The sequence below is a fragment of the Uloborus diversus genome, chromosome 3 (genome assembly GCF_026930045.1).
Source record: "Uloborus diversus isolate 005 chromosome 3, Udiv.v.3.1, whole genome shotgun sequence".
Lineage (NCBI taxonomy): Eukaryota > Metazoa > Arthropoda > Arachnida > Araneae > Uloboridae > Uloborus > Uloborus diversus.
Window position 1 is genome coordinate 73,012,938 of NC_072733.1, and position 21,875 is coordinate 73,034,812.

General features: G+C 33.3%; 1 protein-coding gene across 1 annotated transcript in view; it reads left to right on the plus strand.

Moving 5' to 3' along the window:
• Positions 1–21,875, plus strand: part of LOC129218497 (cyclin-Y-like protein 1) — a 103,214-nt gene extending 81,339 nt beyond the window's left edge. The window contains exons 7-9 of the mRNA XM_054852783.1: positions 13,662–13,828; positions 15,716–15,878; positions 21,759–21,875. Coding sequence (XP_054708758.1) covers positions 13,662–13,828; positions 15,716–15,878; positions 21,759–21,875 — 447 coding nt within the window. The remainder of the gene's footprint in view (positions 1–13,661; positions 13,829–15,715; positions 15,879–21,758) is intronic.

Below are 21,875 nucleotides of genomic sequence, written 5' to 3' on the forward strand. Positions count from 1 at the left end.
CCTTGTGTCCATCTTGGTGGAAAGAAATGTTCCCCTGCCGCTTGGTTTGAAACGATCGCGAATAGCGGTAGGCCTGTCCCAAGGCCATTGGTCTACTTGTACCCTATGTAATATGTAAAATTTTACAGAATGAAAGTAAGAGAATGGTTGGTCTGGAAGTAGCAACATATATTGATGTTCAAAATTACTTTAAATATGAAACCTAGGAATATTTTTACATAAAAATGAGAAAATCTGCAATTTTTGCTTCAAAACTCAAAAAAGAGGGCCCTAGGGGCACATGTTAATATTCATGGATTGACTTAAAATTTTGCATGGATCATTTATTTGTATAATGGAACAAATTGAGGGGGCGTCGTATAAAATATCTACAACTTCAAAAATAAGGACCACCCTAATGTATACGTATTCACATAAATGCACCAATAAACACATATATGAGTATCTACAAGTATTTTTTATCGATACAGATATACATTCGACTATATACGTATATACCCGCTTATACTCGCATACATACGAACACTTATATACTCAAATAGACACGTATATACGCGTATGTATTCGAGTAGACACTTACATACAAGCATATGATATACATGTATACTGGGTGAATTTAAACTTTTGGGCAAATTGTTAAAAGGTGTTAGAGGGAAAGATAAGAAGCAAGAATCATAAGAAACATATGGTCACAAACACAACAAACGCTGACGCGCTACATGCACGCAAAGCCAGAAACTGATGGATGCAAAACAGGTCGCAAATTTATTTCACAAAGACAATTTTACACAACATTTTAGGTCTTCAGAAAGTTTTAAAGCGATTGATGAAATTTGCGGCCTGCACCCTGCAGCTGTAATACATGCGTCGCAATCACAAAGCACTCACTATTGCAATAACTAGACTTTTGAAAACTTTTCACCAGTCGCTGCGCCTTTGCAGCAATGCTTGTATTAAAGCTACTACAGGCCATAACTTTTAACAACTGCTCTAAATGTTTATTCAAATCTAAAATGTTGGGTGAAATCATCTTTGTGTAACAAATTTGTAAACTGTTTTGTATCCATTAGTTTTTGGCTTTGTGTGCATGTAGTGCGTCAGCGACCATAAGTTCCTTATGATTCTTTGCTTTTTATCCTCCCTTCTCACACCCCTTATGTTTTTTCCCAAGAGCTTGAATTAACTCTGTAAGCATAAATGTATATTAGCGTACATACTCGTGTATACATATATGTACTTTTCTCCGCACACACCCCACCACTTAGCTGTTAGCCTTTGGCTCCATCGTCTGGGGGGTCCGCGTAGCGGGCCCCCTGCACGACTGGGTGCGACGGTTGATAGTCGTTAAATGCTATGGACGGGCTTGGTGCTTATTGCGCCGGGGAAGGTCCCCATGCTGGGCGTTAGCCCAGCTGAGAGTTTACCCCTTAATGTGTGAACCTTGCTCACTGTGAGATACGATACATATATGTACTGGTGTATACAAGTAAATGTACGTATATACGTCTATACAGGAACATAATCATGTTTACACATAAACATACGTTTATACTCGAACTTCCATATATATATATATATATATATATATATATATATATATATATATATATATATATATATATATATATATATATATATATATATATATATATATATATATATATATATACACGCGAGTAGACACCTACAAAAACGCACTGAGTGTATCCACGAATGAACTTGTGTATACTTGTGTATGTATGCATGTATTTACATTTATATGTGTGTATATTCTTCTACTATACACGTTTATACTCACGTATATACTCGAGATACAAGTGCATACACGTATATGATGTTCATTTATACGCTTATATACTCGTATATACACGTGACATGTATATACTCGCGTAGACACGTATACACATCTGTAGGTAATCACTTATACATACTTATATACTCGTGTATACACATGTATACTTGATTAGACACGTGCATGCATGTATCAGATGTATACATGTATCGACTCATATAGGAACGTGTTTACTCGTGTATAACACGACACGTAAATATTCGTGTGTACACGCATGTGCTTGTGAATATACTTGGAACTACAAAAACAACCGAAATATGCAAGTATTAGGGTTATTTATAACGGTTTTGCATCTAGTTTTAACTATGACCACTTTACCCCTTGCTATGACATAGCATAAATACATAGGGAATTGAAAGTGTTATAAGACTAATTAAATCAATACTTTGTTTCCTAACTATCAATATACCGTGTTCTTTAATAATGCAATGTAAAATATAAACAACAAAAGTTAAAGTGTTTAAAGAATTTATTGTATTATTTATCCACCTCTCTAAGTTGAAAATCTACGATTTTATGACCACTTTACTCCACCAGACCCTAGTTAACTCTCTAAATATCACCAACAGTGGCCAAATTGAAGCCAGATTTTAAGATATATATTTTTTAAATTGCTAAATTTGTCGCCAAGTTGGCGATTAAAAGACTGGCGATATGTCGCGAAGTGTCCCCCAAATTATAACACCACTTGAGTTTACATTGAAATTAACAATGATTTCCCCCCAAAAAGGAGCAAAGGACCCCTTTGGAAACATCCAATTGCAAACAAAAGGAGAGGTGCACAACTAGACCCCACTAGGAGTCTACGTACCAAATTTCAACTTTCTAGGATATACCGTTCTTGAGTTATGCGACATATGGATGTCACGAGAAAACTCGTTGTAATTAACTCTGGGATTGTCAAAATGGATATTTCAGGGGTCTAGACGTTCTTAGGAACTTATCTACGTGTGGTCAGGTTGAAAAAAAACTCAACGTTCATTCAGGGGTTGAGCAAAATGGAAATTAAGGCTGATTTTTGAGTGAAATGTTTTTCGCGACTACAATTCTTCCTTTTTTTGTAAAAGGAAGTAAAAAAAATCGCAATTTTTATTGAATTAAAGGCCCGGGCTGCACTGGGTACCCGGCTAGTTGTGAACTAATTTCATGTTTACTCCAGAGAAACCTTGATTCAAAATTTTCATTATGATTTCTATTAATATTACTGTTGTAAGGCAATCAATTTTTGCAACAGTGAGTTTTATATTTAATCATTTAATGGGGAAATTGCATGAAATTTACTGTTTTCCATAATAACATTTTTAAACTAAGTTTTTTTAGAAACAAATTATGGCCTGTTTCTTCCTGTTAATGTAGCTATCTATGGTGAAAAAAATAGTTAAAATCAGTCCATTACAGGGTGGCGACAGATCAGGGAAATCAGGGAGATCAGGGAAAAGTCAGGGAACTTTATTAATCAGGGAGAAATCAGGGAAATATCAGGGAATTTCGAAAAAATAACAAAAAATCAGGGAAAATTGATATTATGAAGAAAAAAAAAATTTTTTTTTCACTTTACAAAATTGAATACTTTAATTCCCTACGCATTTTCCACCAATTATCTGTTCAAAAGGTAAAATTAATGAGGTGTGTTTATACACTACCGCATATTTGTGCATCTTTTTTCCTCAACATCAAAGTATTGAATCTTACTTATTAACCACAGGATGAACTTCCTAAGATTGCTTCTATGTCTGTTAGGTAGTTTATTTTACCTAGCTTGAAATTTCCTTGTACGCTTTCAATGCTACGTAAAATATACAACCGTACTGGCAAAGAGGAAGCCTTCATTAATGCCTTAGCTCCTTTACCTTTTTTCATTGTTTCGAAGTAATTAAGTACTGTAACGATTTCAAGAAGAAATCTTTGGTTTTTGAATTAATACTATAAAAGCTTAAACTTCTTCGCATTTTTAATTTAATTGCTAAAATTAAACTTTCAATTTAAAAAAAAACTTTGTTTTTTGCCGTTATACTATTTGTTGTCACCACAGATCGTCAGGGTTTTCTTTTCTTCAGACTTAAGTAATTCTTTAATTTTATAACCAAGTTGTATTCTTCTTTTATATATTTTGAAATTAACTAATTGCTTTTTTTTCCTTGTATTTCAAAGTTGTTTGTTACAAAAGCAATCTAAGATTTTTTTCGTTACATACTTAAATCATTTGAAATAGAGTTAACTTGTGTACTTAAGTAAATATCTTTATTTTTTATTGTTAAAATGCTGTATTCATTCATTAAAACCTATGTTCTTGATTAGAGAAAAGCTTCCTATGAATGGATGTCAAATGGTTTCATCTGTTTTGCATAAATATGTCAATTAGTTATATAAGAATACTATTACTTGTTATTCTTGCAACAATTATTATACTGTTTAAAAACTTAGTTCAAAATAATTTCAATTACTTTTTAGTTCTGTCATAAGGACACATATGATTTTAAAAGTCATTTTGATAGCTTCTAAAAATTCTTATGCTAAGTGGTTTCTGGAAGTGAAGTATTTTTTTTTAAATTTTCTATAATCTTTCCATGTGTAAAAATTTAATATACTGTTTTGTAGGTCCCCCCCCCCCCCCAAAAAAAATGTCTTTTTTTTTTAATCCATTTTATTAAAAAAGTAGCATTTTTTTAAAATATATCTTTAGTTCAACAAGTTTACACAACTTAAAATGTTTAAAATACTGCATTTTATACAAACATACAACGGACTTCAAGTAGAGCAAAGAAAGAAAACTATTATCATTGGTAACGTAAATCAGGGAAATTTGGTGAACTTAATCAGGGAAATCAGGGAAAAGTCAGGGAACTTTTTTTCACAGTTCCTGTCGCCACCCTGCATTAGTTTTGAAGCTTATCCAGAACATACTTACATACAGAAGTAGCCATTTATGTATATAGATTTAATTGAATAAATTGAAAGTTTTCAATCTATACATACATATAGTAAAATAAGAAATTTGTATGTGTATTTGTGATGCAATTTCTAGGGAAAACGGTTTGGCCTAGAAATATAACATTTGGTACACAGGGGTAACTTTTGCCGTACAAGGTTTGTCCGGAAAGTAATGAGCCTCATTTTTTAAAAAATACTTTTAATGATCAGATTCTTACATATACTTAAAAATCTTCAAAGTACGACCCTTCTGCGTCGATACACTTTTGCCAGCGCGATTTCCATGAATTGAAGGCTCCCTGGAAGTCCTCGACCGATAAGCTCTTTAGTAGTGACGTCGTAGTAGACTGGATGGTTTCCACGGTGTCCCAATGTTTCCCCTTCAGCTCTCGTTTCAGTTTGGGAAACAAAAAAAAGTCGGGCGGGGCCAAGTCGGGACTGTAGGGTGGCTGGGGAAGCGCGTCGACGCGAATTTTGGTCAAGTAGGAGGTCACAACAAAGCTGGTGTGAGACGGTGCATTGTCATGATGGAGTTTCCAACATTTTTGATCTCCTTTCGGACGCGGGTGACGTGGTTATTCAGCCGTTGAAGCACTTCTTTGTAGAACTGATCCGAAACAGTCTTGCCAGGTGGGACGAACTCGTAATGCTCGTGATTCCTTTAACATCGAAGAAGACAATGAGCATTGATTTCATGCGTGACTTGCTCATTCGAGCTTTTTTCTGGCGAGGCGACGCCGTGGTGTGCCATTCCGCACTCTGTCTTTTCGTTTCTGGGTCGTACTCGAATATCCATGACTCATCTCCAGTGATGACGTTGTCCAAAAAATTAGGGTTGTCCCTGCACATTTTTTTCATCTCCTTGGAGACTTCCAAGCGATGCGTTTTTTGAGCATCGGTCAAAACTTTGGGCACAAGTTTTGCGCAAATCTTTCGCATGCCCAATTCTTCCGACACAATCTCATGGACAATTGTTTCCGGCAAGTTCAACGAGTCTGACAACAAACGAACACTCATTTGGCAGTCTGAGTTCAACAATTCGCGCACACAACTCACATTGTTGTCCGTTTTCGAGGTTGAAGGGTGTCCAGGCCGGGCCTCGTCGGTGACATCCTCACGACCCTCTTTGAAAGCTTTGTGCCACTTTTTTGCCTGCAAATAGGACATGCAAGCCTCCCCGTAACCCTCCTGAAGCATATCGAAGGTTTCCTTGGCAGTTTTGTTCACTTTGACACAAAATTTTATCGCGTAGCGTTGTTCAATCGTTCTTTCCATTTTTAGTATGACAAGGGCGCGAAACAGGGGTCTCCTTAAAATGACGTCCTCACCGTTTCAGAGCTCGGAGGCGACTGAGGCATGGCTCGTTGGAAAGCTTAGGGTTCCCCCCACCACTTCCAAGCGGTCGCGCCGCTCGGCGGTGTACGGTCGCATCACAATAAAATAAGGCTCATTACTTTCCGGACAAACCCTGTAAATGTGCACCTGGTAGCCCAAATTTTGATAATTTATTTGGAAAAAAGTTATTTAAGGTTTCATGCAATTTTTGGCAAAGTTTTTAGCATTTTTTACTTCACAGACCAAGGACTAATTGAGCCACAGATATATTTTTCGTATCCAAGTGTAGGAAATTTAGTTTTAGTGAAGATACAAAAAAAAACTGTGAAAAATAACCCGTTTATTTTTGGATTTTTTCCGGCCAGTAGCATTTTCTAAAACCATACCATAAAAAGTGTGAAAACTTCTGTTTTAAAACTTAGGTACCTTATAGTACTAACATATCGCCCTTTTCAGGAAAAAAAAGTTTGCTTAAATATGCAGCAGTTTTCTTTTTTCACGATTTTTCGAAACAGAACAACCACGGATCTCAATGCCACAGATCCTTCACGCTCAGTCGGGAGAAAAAGGAAACAATCGTTGCAGCTTCCAGCCGTGACGTCACTGCATTAGTTGGATTCTGAGTAGAATACTGCAATTTCCACTAAAATCCCATGTGAAATGTACGCCATTAGAATTTTTAATAAAAACTACATATTATGAATAAAATAATGTTAATGCCATACAAAAATGTATGAGAAAAAAAACCTTAAAAAATACTTGAAAACACATTAGCTACGATTAACTCTTTACTTAAAAATGTACAGCATTATTAGTATTTTCTTTTTCAACCTTAGGTTAATATCAAAACCCATATAGTATTATCAATTTACTCCTTCAGTCAACCACACTGAATTTAAACATTTTTACAATTGATCAATTGAATCGCTGATTTTGAAAAGGGCGTAAGTCACCAGTAATTGATTTTTAGAAAACTTGATAAACCGTTTATCTCAAGTTACAAATATGTTATTATAAATCTATACCAGTTGTTCCAAAGTGCATTGCTTTTACATATGTTCAGTGAAGTTTTGGTTAATTTCCAATTTAATTTGGATCAAATACCAAATTTACAAATTAGATGACTTACGCCCTTTTCAAAATCAATCGGTTTTTAGCAATAAAAAATATTTTCTTTGCACTTACTTCAAAGATATTTTAATTGTATAAATGTTAAAAATTCGTTTCTAAACTACATTTCATCGTCGTCGCTGGCATTGCCAGAAGCCGTGGTTTTCCAAGAGAGGATCCTTTTGTAGAATCCATGGTGTCACTCGAGAATGTGAGGGAGGAGCTTTCTAATGTAAGTCAACTTCTTTTCATTGATGGGCACCTGATCAGTGAGTGTATGCTGGCGTAGTTGGTAGATTGGGGATGTTCTTGACTTTCAGGAGTTTGTAACTGATGTAGTTAAGACCATCAGTCCGGTCAAAAGCAATAAGGATCCCTGGTGTTGAAGAACTAAACATGTACATCTTGTTGGAACTGACGGAGAATAAATCGCAATCATCACTCTTCTGGCCCGGGCGGATCTTTTTCAAAGGGTCGCAGGATTTCCTATAAAACTCTGGTCACCATTGACTGAAATCTTTGACTTCTTTGTTTTCTGGTAGCCAGAATCATTGCATAATATTCGTCAGGGACGTAAACGTTTTCTCTGCTGGAATAGTGGTACGTTTTCATGGGAAATGATTTAATATGCTCCACCATTCGGTTGATTTCAATGGCAGAAATCTCGAAATTTGGTCGAGGAGCTTGAATGCGCAGTTCTTTTGGAGTGTATCCTCCTCTTAAAAATCCCTGTAAATGCTTTATCTTCTTTTTGAGGATGCTGTGAAGACTGAGAAAAACCTTTTGACAAACAGGTACTTTTTTGGAGCCCTGCATAACGTGATAACTGAAAGTGAACTGCCTCACTCGTGGTTCTCTTTTCTGGGACGATGTTTTTCGACTTCATGGTTATCAACGAGGGACTAAAGATAGACGTCTTGTATTGTCTTTGATTGCATATAGTACAGATTAGCAAGGACACCGTCACGTTTCTCTGGAGAAAATGAATCAAAACATGTTTCGGACTCCTTTTTTACGTTTTTTTCATTTACTTCATCCATCATTAATGTTTAAAAGAATTACGTAAATCAAAACGGCATAGATAATGACGATGCAATATTGGTAAAATAATGATGCAATATGGTGTAATACTGACAGAAGATTACCCACTACAGTTCATAAAACACTGTACCACAAGAAAAACAAAACATATTATCTTGCACAACCAGCGACATCTATTAGAATTGTCAATGAGTTTGAAAAGGGTGTAAGTTCAATGACTAACGCCCTTTTTAAAGTCATCGCGAATTTCCCCTCCATTTTTCTCAATTACTTCTCATACAAACTTAGGCCGCTTTTAATCTCATTTAGTAGGTTTACTACCACAGTACCATTTCCCATTATTATCTTGATTTGTCAAATATTTACGCCCTTTTCAAAATCAGCGATTCAATATTACCTCATTGTTTAAAATTATTATATTGTTGTACCACTCACTTTAAATGGCAATAGTATAAAAAGATAATATATTCTAGCCTGTTATCAAAAAACTTATTGCCGTACAGAAATAAATGAACTAATGTAAAAAAAATTGTTATAAATTTAACCTTTTTTTTAATAATTTTATTTTGGACCATATTTTTTAGACGGCATTATTTCAAAAATTTATTTTGAATATTTAAGTATATTTCTCAACTAATGCCATACATTTTCAAATGACCGGCAACCCTTGTTCTGAAAAGAGGGGTTGGCACCCCCATATATTCATCCCTGTACCAAAAATAAATGATATACAAAAAGAAAAGAAAATATGCTAATGCTGTACATGGTAAAATCATGGAAAAAGTCCGTAAAATAATTAGAAAACCAAAAATTTTGGGCCTTTAATGACCCTTTTTTTTTTTTTTTTTTTGCAGCAATAAGTCAAAAATGACTTTTAATTGATTATCTTGAAAATTAACTATATCCCGTACAAAATATTTTAATCCTAAAATACCCGTTTCCTGATGTGTCACCTCCTGCTTCCGATGTCATCGTATGTACCACCCAAAATGTACGGCCTTATATCAAACATATCGTTATATATTTAAAGAAGTTTTAAAATCTTAAAAAATTATGATGGATCAAACAACCTGCAACCCTTGGTCTAAAAGGCGGGGTTGGCATCCCAATGTTTTCACCCCTGTATCAATAAATTAATACAATACTGAAAAAAATTAAGTTATGCACAAAAAGAAAGTATGCTAATGCCGTACATTGTAAAATCACTGAAAAACTCCGTAAAATAATTGGAAAACAAAAACCTTTGGGCATTAAAAAAATGAAATTTTGTATAAAAAGAAAAGAAAATATGCTAATGCCGTACATGTAGTGATGTAAAATACCCAGGTATTTATTTTTAGGGGTAAATACCCAGGGTATATGCCTGGGTAAATACTTAAAATGGGTATTAACCCGGGTATTTATTTCAAAAATTTATATTCACCTAAAATACTTTTCTGTATGTATTCCATTATGTATATATACAGGACTATTCCAAAAGTAATGCAATTTTTTTTAAAAAGAAATTTATTGAACAGATTTGCACAAACACTTAAAATTCTTCAAAGTAATGTCCTTGGGCTTCTGCACATTTCTTCCATCGTCCTTGCCATGACTGGTAAGTGCCCTGAAAGGCATTTTTGGGGACCTTCCCTAAGGTCTTTGTCACGGCTGATTGAATCTCTTCTAGGGATGAAAAATGGGTTCATTTCGGGCTTGCCTTAGATCCGAGGGAACAAAAAGAAGTACGTCGGTGCGACATCAGAACTATAGGGGGCTGGGACAATGTTTTCACCTGGTGTTTAACCAGGAACTCTCGGATTTGCAGCGCGTTATGACAAGGTGCTTCGGCACGAACTTGCCTCACACTTTTCTCATCGCTAAATCTTGAGTAATGCAGAACACAGCAGTAGACGACATGTTCAGTTTGATTGCAACCATCTTGATAGTCAATTCAGGGTCAAAGTCCAACAATTGAGGAACACGATCCACATTGCTCTTGGTTTTGCTGGTTGCCGGCCACCCAAAGTGTTGTTCATCTTGAACCTCTTCCTGGCCCTGTTTAACCACCTCAAAACTTGTGAATAGGACAGAAAAGAGTCCTGGTAAGTCTCACCATGGGCGCCCATAGAGGGGGACAAGTGGGGGCTCAAGCCCCCTCTTAGAAATTAGAATTTCATAGCTTTTAGTACTTTTCTCTTTGCAAAAATGTAAAAACATTTCTTTTCCAGCCATTAATGAATAAGTTATTAAAAATGTCAAATTTGAATAACTCTAATCGGAACTGAAATCGGTTTCTATGAAGAAATATCCTGCTAAATTATGGGGAAAATATCTGAGCCCCCCCTCCCCTCTAAAAATTTTGCCCTGAGCCTCAAGAATCATTTTGTTAGTCTCGTCAAGAGATTTTGTTGGATAAGCAACAAAACTTAATCGCATACCATTTTTCCCATGACACGGTGTCAGGAAGAAAAACTAATTACAGTTTTTAGTGGACCTCACAAATGTGTCTTGGTTGAGTCAAATTAGGAAGCATATTTAAGTAAATCATTAACATTTACTAGTACTGTAAATATACAACATGTTAGCAAAAAGCTTCTTAAAAATAAAGTATTCGTGTAGAATCCTATCCAGCAATAAAAAGTATTGCAGCGAACGAGGACAAGAAAAACAATTATACCACAGGTGCTCCTAAAAGTTCATCTTGATAACAAAAAAAGTCCAGAAGTCTTGAACTGTCTTTAACCAGGTTATTTCCAATCGAAGTCTTGAGAAGTTCACGCAAGGCCGATCGACCTAATTCATTCGGCAGAAGGATCAGCTCAAGCACGATTCCATCATCAGCAGGATGACAAAGCCCTGGACAGCTAGCCCACTACAGGAGCTTATACAGGAGGAGCCATCTTTGCTGTGGAAGCAGGGGAAAGAGAGATCGATGGACGGATGTCCACCGCTTAAATACCACCTTGATGACCTTCCACACAATTTACATCTTCCTTCTTGAAAAGTTCGATGAAATTCTCCAAAGAAACTCAAAAAATATTATTGGCAACACTTAATTTCGTTGAAACCGTTACTTTGACGAAAAAGATTCTCTTCACTGTGAGTTTTAACTGAACCGTTAATCGTGCACCATGCAGTTTGTTTACATTTTTTTACTATGCATGCTGGAATGAACGAAAGTTTTGGGACTGCATTTAACTAGTGCAGCGTCAAGATATGGAGAGTCCCCTCACATAAAAATAGGTAAGTAATATTAATATCATTTTCCCAGCACCGGAAAGTCAAGAAAAATAAATAAAAATTTCAAATATTTTGACACACGGTCGATGCACAGAGGTTAACATTAACTTACGTCCGGCCACTTCCACAGCTCTGAGAACCCTGAGACTAGTTTTACGGAAAACCTTAGGGTCCCCCTCACCTAAACCAAGTAGTTCGATTATACTCATACCAATAAAAGCGGCCTGGAAAAAAACATTGCATTACTTTCAGAATGCACCTTGTACCAACCATATACACAAAACAATAAATTTTGCCCAAAATTGTATTTTGATCAAATATTTAAAGACTTATTGTGTTAAACAATTTAGCAATCTAATATGATAGTCACATTAAATGTGTTGGATATGCCTAATCAATGTTGATAGCCAAATTTCAGATATGAAAAGGCATTCTACAAAAACTAAAAAGCTTAACTGGTTACAAAAAAAAAAAAAAAAAAAAACATCTTCTCCAAGTATGACATTGAAAAGAAAGATTCGAAAAAAAAAATTGAATACCTTTGTTTCACGATATGTTTCTTTGATAATTTCATCAAGTCTTTCAATAAAAAACATTATAAACTGTGTAAAACATATGTATCAGTTTTACCAATTATTTCATATTTAGATTTTTTTTTAAATCCCATTCACTTTTTTTTTTTTTTTTTTTTTTTTTTTTTTTTTTTTTGTAAAATACCCAGTTTTCGGGTAAATACCCAAAAAATATTTACCTACCCACTGGGTATTTACCCGATCCACATCACTACGTGCATAGGTAAAATCACTGAAAAATTCCGAAAAATAATTGAAAAAGCAAAAATTCTGGGCCTTTCCAAACCCATTGTTTTTGTACGGAAATAAGTCAAAAATTACTTTGAATTGAATACCTTTAAAATTAACTATGTGCCATACAAAATATTTTTATCCTAAAATACTCTTTGCCGATGTGTAACTTCCTGCAACCAGTATAGTTGCATGTACCACCCTATATGTACCGCATCATGCTTGAACTCTTTTTTACAAGGTAGACTATGGTTTGCAATAAGATTCCTGGTGGTTCAAATGCCCCCCCCCCCCCGCCCCCCAATTTTTGACCTGGCTTGCGTACTCAACAGAGACTTACGAATGTGCATAAAATGAAAAAGTTAAACTTATTAAATATTTACTGCAATTATACTTATGAATATATAAGAATGAATTCATACATTTTTATATAATGCAAAAAAGATTTTTTTAAAAATGGTTTCTGATTTTAAATTGCCATCTTGATACATCAAAAGTAGAAAAATTCATCTTTAAAAATCTGATATGTCTTTTTTTCCAAGAAATTATTTCAATCCAAAAAAAAATTAAATTTTTTTGCCCCTTCATTTTCCTTTTTTTTTCCTGACATTCTTAATTAGTTGAATTGTCCTGATTTGTTTGTATACTTTTAATGTATAGATGCTACCCCTTTTGTTTTAAATTTGATTTGAATCATATGCATTTATATTTAAGTTGGTTTACATTTCACTGTGAAAGTTTTTTGATGGGTTAATACTTGAAATAGAATGATTTAGTATTTTAGTTAATTATTACTTAAGTTTTAAAAGTCTTTTTGAAAAACGTTAAAAAAAAAAAGAAAAAATCTTTTTTTTTTGCACCCTGTCTTAAACGTACTTCAGCAGGTTCAGAAGACCTGCTGAATATATGTCTACTTTCTATATTGGTACATCAGTAGAAAAAAAGTTCCATTTTTCGGCATTGAAATGGAATCTCACAGAAACTAAAAATGACTGAATAACTTAATTCTACTAATTTAATTTTTTCATCAGTTACCATTGTACATTAATAATATGTTGTTCAGAAGAAAAGTAAAAAAGGTTGATGACGGCAAAAATTAAAATTTTGAAGCAAACAGAAAAGTGAAAAAAACACTGCACAAAAATTATATTTGTAATGGATTTTTTTTCTCTCTTTTTCTGAAAAAGCTTTGCACCTACTTAGGGTTTTATCAATCTCCAATGTGACCTAGCGTAGAAGATTTGTTGAACCCTGTGTGGTTAAATTATATATACCTGCATACATGCACACATACTTTATAAATGTTTTTAAAATATCTGTTACCTTTTTCTGTCCAGAAAATTTAATTTTTTATTTTTTGCATTTAGGTTTATTTAGAAAGACTTTTAACCTACGCTGAAATAGATATTGTTCCAAGTACGTGGAAGCGTATTGTCCTTGGTGCCGTTTTGCTGTCTTCAAAAGTATGGGATGATCAAGCTGTGTGGAATGTAGATTATTGCCAAATTCTTAAGGATATTTGTGTAGAAGATGTGTAAGTATTGATTTCAGTTAGATATGAACTATGAACTTCAAGATAGCTAAACAATTTACTTGTTAACCTTTCTTTTTAATTTTTGTCAAGCTTAAATCCCCCCCCCCTTTTTTTAAATGTAATTTGTTTATTTACACCAATAATTTCTGCTTCCTATATTCATTAATCCCCTTGACATATTGAAAATTAGCTGAGGCGATTAAATTATGGTAAATATTTATTTCCCTATGTATTTATTTTCGTGACTTCATTTTCCCTATAATATATTAAAAAATAACTGTGTGATGATGTGGAATAATTAGATGAAATCTGGTGAAGCAGGCAAATAAATAGCACTTACATAGCATAGAAATCAAACAGGCAGCAAAACCTAGACTAAAAAGAATTGTTTCTGAAGACATTGTACTTTAACCGCATGCATATGTTACTGGTCATGAGAGCCAAACAAATGAAACTGTAAACTGTATTTTACAGATTCCAACAACAAACCTTGGTTATGGTTTGCAGCTTAAATAGATTGTGTACTCTCCTCTAAAATTCCTTGAAATTGCCTTACTTTTCATCAGTGTGGGCGATTCGGAGGGCGGGGTGACTGCCCCTGCACTTTTTTCATCATCAAACATTGCCTCAAAGTTAAGATTTCAATTTCAAAGCATTCTGGAGCGAATTTGGCCAGAAATATCGCAGGACACCCTCCAGGAGCTTTATCGGTGTTTGCCACGCTGTGCTTTAGCTTGTATCCAGGCTAGAGGTTGGTCAATACCTTATTGAGCTTGTTACTGTAACTGCAACATAAATTCTTCAATTGTTTTGAGAATTTCATCATTTACTATTCTGTGCATTGTCTTCCTTTCCAGTAAATTTTCGTCTCAATCGGATCACTTCTTGGTGCGTCGAATATTTTGTTATAGAGTGTATTTGAATTTGATTCCATGATGTCTCAAGTCTAAGAAGCAGTAATTGCATATTTTTGCTATGCTATTAGTTTAGTATGTTACATAATTTTTCTGAGATATGTTTTAAAGAATGCATCTTTAAACAATGAACTTAAAAAGTAAAATGAACTCCTGCAAAACTCCTTAAAAACTCCTTACTTTTAATTTTCAAAGTTGAGTATGAACCCTGATATATTTTTAAATAAAAATTTGGAAAGTAAAATTTTGAGAAGGGAAATGTGTTTTCCGGTCTGTTGCCAATAAATTTCACTGGTGGATTTACAGGTTTGAGGGCCCATTGCTAAGCAATTTCGGAGGAACTGTACAGATCAACAGAAGAAAGTAAAATATTTTTGTGTTTTTGTTGATACCCTTTGGGTCACGTATGTCTTGGGTGCACCTCGCCATTGTAATATTTGGAATGTGTAATCTATTTTCTTCATTAAAATATGTTTTGTTATGAGCATACCTGAAACGTCTTGTCCCAGACTTGATCTGGGATAGGATGGATTCGAAGCTTAGCACGCTGCCCATTTAGCTATTGTGATTGTTAGTCAGATTGCGCTATGCGACTATATTAGTATGTGTAGGAAAACTGGTGTCTAAACTTCAGATGTGTAGTTTGATGTTTTACTGTTTTTAGTTAATAAAAGTTGAAGCTATTATTTGTTCACATCTAAAACAAGTTCGGTATGAAATTTGAGCATTTAATGGGATTTCCGAGGAGCTATTATTTATTTCAAGAAATTAGTTACCTTGCCATAATTCGTTGAAAGTATCCTTTACATAATCTTTCATTAGTTGTTTTTACGACATAGCAACTCTAGTAAAGGGCATTTACAAGTACTTCAAAGAAGTCTCGATCCAAATTTGGATCCATAATTATTTTTGGAATGTAGAATATGTTGTATATTTTTAACCATTAGTTTTATACAATTTTTTCCCCGTTCAGGAATGAACTAGAAAGGCAGTTTTTGGAAATGCTGCAGTTTAATATAAATGTTCCTGCTAGTGTATATGCTAAATACTATTTTGATCTAAGAAGTCTGGCTGATGAAAATGATTTAACATTTCCTTCAGAAGTCTTAAATAAAGAAAGGGCACAGAAGCTTGAAGTAAGTAATGTAAATTTAAGCAATATCCTGCTGTATTTCTTGAAATGTTTTGCTACTTCCTGCATTTTCCAGCTTTTCGTCTTTTCCTGTTTTCTCATGTATAATTTTTCATTTATACAGTTGTTTTTTCTTGTGCTTTCCTGATTTTCTCTCTTTTGTAGCTTGTAGATGAATCAAACAACAATGTTCTTTCTTATGTTCTTTAAGTCATAATTGCATACTTCATTACTCCTCTTTCTTTTTTGCGCTTCCCTATAAGTGTTCCTTATTTTATGTAAACCTTTTTAGTTTTAAAAAAAATTTAATGTTTTCTTTGAAAAGCATTTTAATTGTACAAGAACAATTTATGTACTAATGTGTATTGAACTAAAATCACTAAGCTGTCTGCTTCATAGCATAAAATTGGGTTAGTTATTAGTATAACATGAACATACTTTAACGTCTTATCAACAAAAAAATTGCTTAACAATGAAAATGTTAAATGCTTGTAGGTGCAGAAAAACAAACAAAAATATGCATGGAATTTCAATATTCCTGCTAAATGTATTCTATGTTTTTTATATGTATTTATATACTGTAAAATCCCGAAAGTAGCCCCCCCCCCCCCCCCATTTTCAAAACAAAACGTTTTAATTTCTGGAGGGGGGTTATAATCGAGATTTCTTTGAAAAATTAGCCAAAATAACTGTTTTTAGTGGTATTAATTTTAGAGTACAGAAAAGAAATAATAAGTAAGTAAGAGTTAATATTAATGAAGAGTGAGAAATTAATTAAATAAAACCTGTCATAATCTTCTTGTTGTAATAAATTGCACATGGCGCACCATTTTTTTTTTTTTTTCGAAAGACAGGATTTTGCACTTTAAGTTGGCAAAACCCTAATAATTTATCGCTTTAAAAATTCATCATATGCTGAACATAATAAGGTTCCAGTGAAAGAAACAAAATTGTAATGTTCTTGTTTAAAAGTAGCAGCAAAAATCAGAATCATGACCGCAAATTCGTTACGAAAATCGTAATTTCGAAAACTGCACTTTACAAAATTTGCAAACTTAAAAACAGACAAATCTCTTACTCTATAAAGTAAAATATACATTTCTGATGATCTTAAACTCCTTCAAGTACTTTATTTCTCTTTTAAAAAAGGTTACTTTTTAGTTTCGTGTTAATTTTTAAGCAACACGTTTCCAAAATGGCATCGCATTTTCAAAATGGTGTCGCGTTGAAGGTTGTTTATTTTCACATATCAGAACAAAAAAGCTCCTTCCAAAATGATTAAAGAGCAGTACAATTGCATAAACTTCTTTTGTAATGCATATGAACAAAAAAAACACGCTCTTGCATCAAAAAGAGTCTAGACATTTTCGAAGGAATACACCGTGGAGACCATTATTATTATTTTTTTTTGTTTGTTTAAATATCCATTGTGTTTTCTTTTCTTTCTAGAAAAGAAAACCTGCACATGGAGGGGGAAACTAAACCTCTGTAAAGGATTTCTAAGTAAAGCAGAACATGTTATATTTTTTTTTTTTTTTTTGGAGGGAGTGGCAAATGAAGATGATCAGAAAATTTTTAGGTGAGGGGTGGGAGAGGGTAAATTCAGGGTTATAAAATGATTTCACTTTCCACTAAAAAAGGGGGGGGGGTTACTTTCGGGATTTTACGGTATATAATATGTAAAATCATAGTAAAATTTAACAAACTACAATTTTTCTCTTATTTCAAATAAATCCTTCATCGAAAATTATAACATGACAACTCTCAACTTAGAATAAACAATTTTAAGGTTGTTATCAGTAGTATAGCAATTCCATCTGCTATCAAACACTTTGCAAAGCTTACTTCTTTCCTATTTCCTTCAAAAAGCTTCTGTAAATTTAAAAGGGTATTAAAAGCATCCAGTCGTTTATCATTAAATTGTTCATGTTTACAAATATGGCCTAGCAAGATACACTAATTAATAATAATATTTTAATTTGTGTGATTTTCATATAAGTAGTTCTATTGCCTACCAAAATAATGTTACTTGTGTTCCACTTATTCATATTCCTATTTTAGATAAAACTACAGTTGAGGCAGTGAGAAGCAAACGGATGTAAATGGACATTTAAAAGTTTTGGATAAAATGGCTTTTTAAAGATAACGTCCTAGGTAGGCTAACATTGAATTTTTTTCAATGTGCATGCTGTACAGCAGCACCTACCAGGGCTACTAGTACTATGTCTTGCCCCAAGAGAGAGGAGGGGTTCACCTACCATTTGTACTGGTTATCTCCAAATTTTTAATTTTGCTACTTACATCCCTTTGCTTCTCACTGCCTGAGTTGAACTTGGTAAATACAAAATGTTAAAAATTCATAAATTTGTTTGTATTAGCCGTTATTTATAACAATCCTGAATAAGAGGTGCTGTGAAGTGTTAAAGAAATGCTTATCTATATTTAAAAAATAATTACTATTTATTATTGTTAAAAAAAACAAATTGTAGTTTTAATTATTAGAACGTTCAGAAAAATTTAAATGATTTCTAAAAGTAATTGTTTGTGAGGAAAATGAAAAAAAGGAAAAATATAATCAGCAATGGGAACAAAATGCAATTTGCAATGGAATATGGAGTTTTACCTCGAAGCAAATTGATTTTTTTTTTAGGTAAGCCAGTGTATGGGCTTTACTTTGTAGGCCAAAGATTAACATTTTCTTCTTAACGCCCAATGAGTCTTCTACAGTCTCACAAAACGATTTATAAAAAAAAAAGGATTCACTCATGAACATTTTCATTGAAAAGGTCTGAAATTTTTGTTTGTCTTCGCCAGACTTTCATTATAATGCTCTTATTATGCATTAAATTTGTATTGTAGTTAAATGGCAACCCAAACTTAACAAACAAAATGCTCATCTTAGCCATAATTTTGTGTTAAACGTGATCACATTAAAAGAGTTCATCTGTATTAATTGTTTGGCATTCAAAACAATACAAATGGTACATTATTTTTAGGTTAAATTTTTTAAACTGAAACTTATTAAAAATACTTTTAAATTCTTAAATGGATGCATGGAACTGGTATTTATTTTTATTTTTTTAATGACTTCCAAATCCAATGAATTTTTAGAAGTTTTGTTATTAGACTTTAAACTGTGAAGAAATTGCCCAAAATTCAGCTTTAGTATGGAGGAAATGCCCAGATATTTGGCTATTTGTTACATCTATAGTAATAACACTATTGTAACAGGGTGGCGACAGATCAGGGAGATCAGGGAAAAGTCAGGGAACTTTATTAATCAGGGAAATATGAGGGAATTTCAAAAAATTATAAAAAATCAGGGAAAATTGATTTTATGATGAAAAAAAAATTTTTTTTTTTGCTTTACAAATTAAGTATCCTAATTCCTTACGCATTTTCCACCAATTATCTGTTCAAAAAAAAAAGTAAAATTAATGAGGTGTGATTATACATTGCCGCATATTTGTGCATCTTTTTTCCTCAACGTCAAAGTATTGAATCTTATTAACCACAGGATGAACTTCCTAAGATTGCTTCTGTGTCTGTTAGGTTGTTTATTTTACCTAGCTTAAAGTTTCCTTTCCCGCTTTCAGTGCTACGTAAATAAACAACCATACAAGCAAAGAGGCAGCCTTCATTAATGCCTTAGCTCCTTTGCCTTTATTCCATTGTCTCGAAAAAAATTAGCGTACTGTAATCACGATTTCAAGAAGAAATCTTTGGTTTTTGAATTAATACTGATGAAAGCTTAAAAGTTATTACTTCTTCGCATTTTTAATTTAATTGCTAAAATTGAACTTTCAATCAAAAAAACTTTGTTTTTTGCCGTTATACTATTTGTTGTCGCCGCAGAGTATAAAGGTTTTCTTTTCTTTAGACTTAAATGATTCTTTTATTTTATAACCAAGTTGTATTCCTCATTTATATATTTTGAAATTAACTAATTGCTTTTTTTTTGCATTTCAAAGTTGTTTGTTACAACAGTAATCTAAGCTTTTTCTTCGTTACATACTGAAATCATTTGAAATGGAGTTAACTTGTTTACTCAAGTAATTAATTCATTAAAACTTATGTTCTTGATTAGAGGAAAGCTCCCTATGAATGGATGTCAAATGGTTTCATCTGTTTTGCATAAATATTTCAATTAGTTATATAAGAATAACTACATTGCTTCGATTCTTTCACAATTACTTGTTATTCTTGCAACAATTATTATATACTGTTTGAAAATTTTGTTCAAAATAATTTCAATTACTTTTTAGTTCTATCAAAAATACTTAAGAGTGATTTTAATAGTTTCTTAAAATTTTTATGCTAAATGGTTTCTGGAAGTAAAGTATTTTTTTTTTTTAAATTTTCTATAATCTTTCCACATAGAAATATTTAATATACTGTTTTGTAGGGGTTTTCTCCCAAAAAAATTGACTTGATATGTTTTTTTTTTTTTTTACCATTTTATATAAAAGGTAGCATTTTTTAAAAATATATCTTTAGTTCACCAACATTACACAACTTAAAACGTTTAAAATACTGCATTTTATACAAACATACAATGGATTTCAAGTGGAGCAAAGAAAGGAAACCATTATCATTGGTAACACAAATCAGGGAAATTTGGTGAAATTAATCAGGGAAAAGTCGGGGAACTTTTTTTCACATTTCCTGTCGCCACCCTGTGTAACCAATATTCAATATATATTTTCAGCTGCAAAAAAGCTAGCAAGCATTATAGTGTTTAAAATAGCTAGTTTTAATGGTTTCAACCACCCTCTAGGTTGAAAGTATAAATAAAAAATATTTTAGCTCCTGTATTTTTGTCCCAAATGTCAACTCTCCTTTTTTTTTTCCTTTTGAAGCCTATTCTAAAAATGTTGCAACAAGTTTTGTGGAATACAGAGTTAAAGCAAACATGCAGAATTTTGCTCTTTCTTCATAGTACCAAGTGACAAATTTTTCATGTTATTAAAAATTGAATCTTGGGAAAAAGATACTTTAGCCTATACTTTCCTTTCAGCCTCATGCAATGACATATGAGCCCTCATTCACTACCGATATCTTGCATGTCAGTACTTTGGAGGCAACAGAGCTCATAGATCTTAATTCTAGGCTACTACTCCAAACTCCTTATCAAAAAGTTGCTGTAATATTAAATTGTTTTTAAAATGTTTTTCTGCTAAAGAATGGCTTTCCAAACTAAGAATCTTGCCTGTAATAGATAATCGGTCGTGGTGGCCTGATCCGTGTAGCATCATACCCAAAACTGGAGAGTTGTGTGCTTGATACCTATGAATTGGATTTTTCATGACATGCTAATGGCAACTGGTGCATGTTATATCATAGTCTCAAGCTACTCAATTTCCTATCCCACATCAATTACTGTATAGGTACTGCATCAAGGATTGCTTGTCTCCAGTTCTGAATCAAAAAATATAGCTGTCTTAAGTGCCATCCAGGTGGGCCAATGCAAAATCACATATAATGGAAGGTACAAAGGACCCCAGAGTTATTGTGTTGTTTAGTGTGGTGTAACTCACAGATGCAGAATATGTCTGATTCGGCAATCTTCAGGAAAAGTTGAGCCATCTGGGGAAATTTTGCAAACTTGGATTTAATGAACAATTCTTAGCAATTTAAAAATTTTCCTGACAGTATAAACATGCTATCAATTTTTAAAGATGCAATTTGTGTATTCCAAAATTCTCTACACCTGTAGTGATAAAGAAATAAATTTTTCCTGAAGCCTCTAGTATATTATAAATTTTTGGGAAATTTTGTTTTGGATTGGGGGAAATTTTGGTAGTAAAAACATTTGGTGTAACCACTGGTATAACTGAGGTAACCACAAGTTATCAATAAACATGTTTTTTTTTAATAATTTTAGGCAATGTCTCTTGCTTTAACTGGTGGTGGAGCGGAAGTGCAGCGAAATGGAGTTCGAAAATGGTCTAGTTTGGACAATTTGGTTGCTCTTCACAAAAGTGCAGCCATTCTTTCCTGA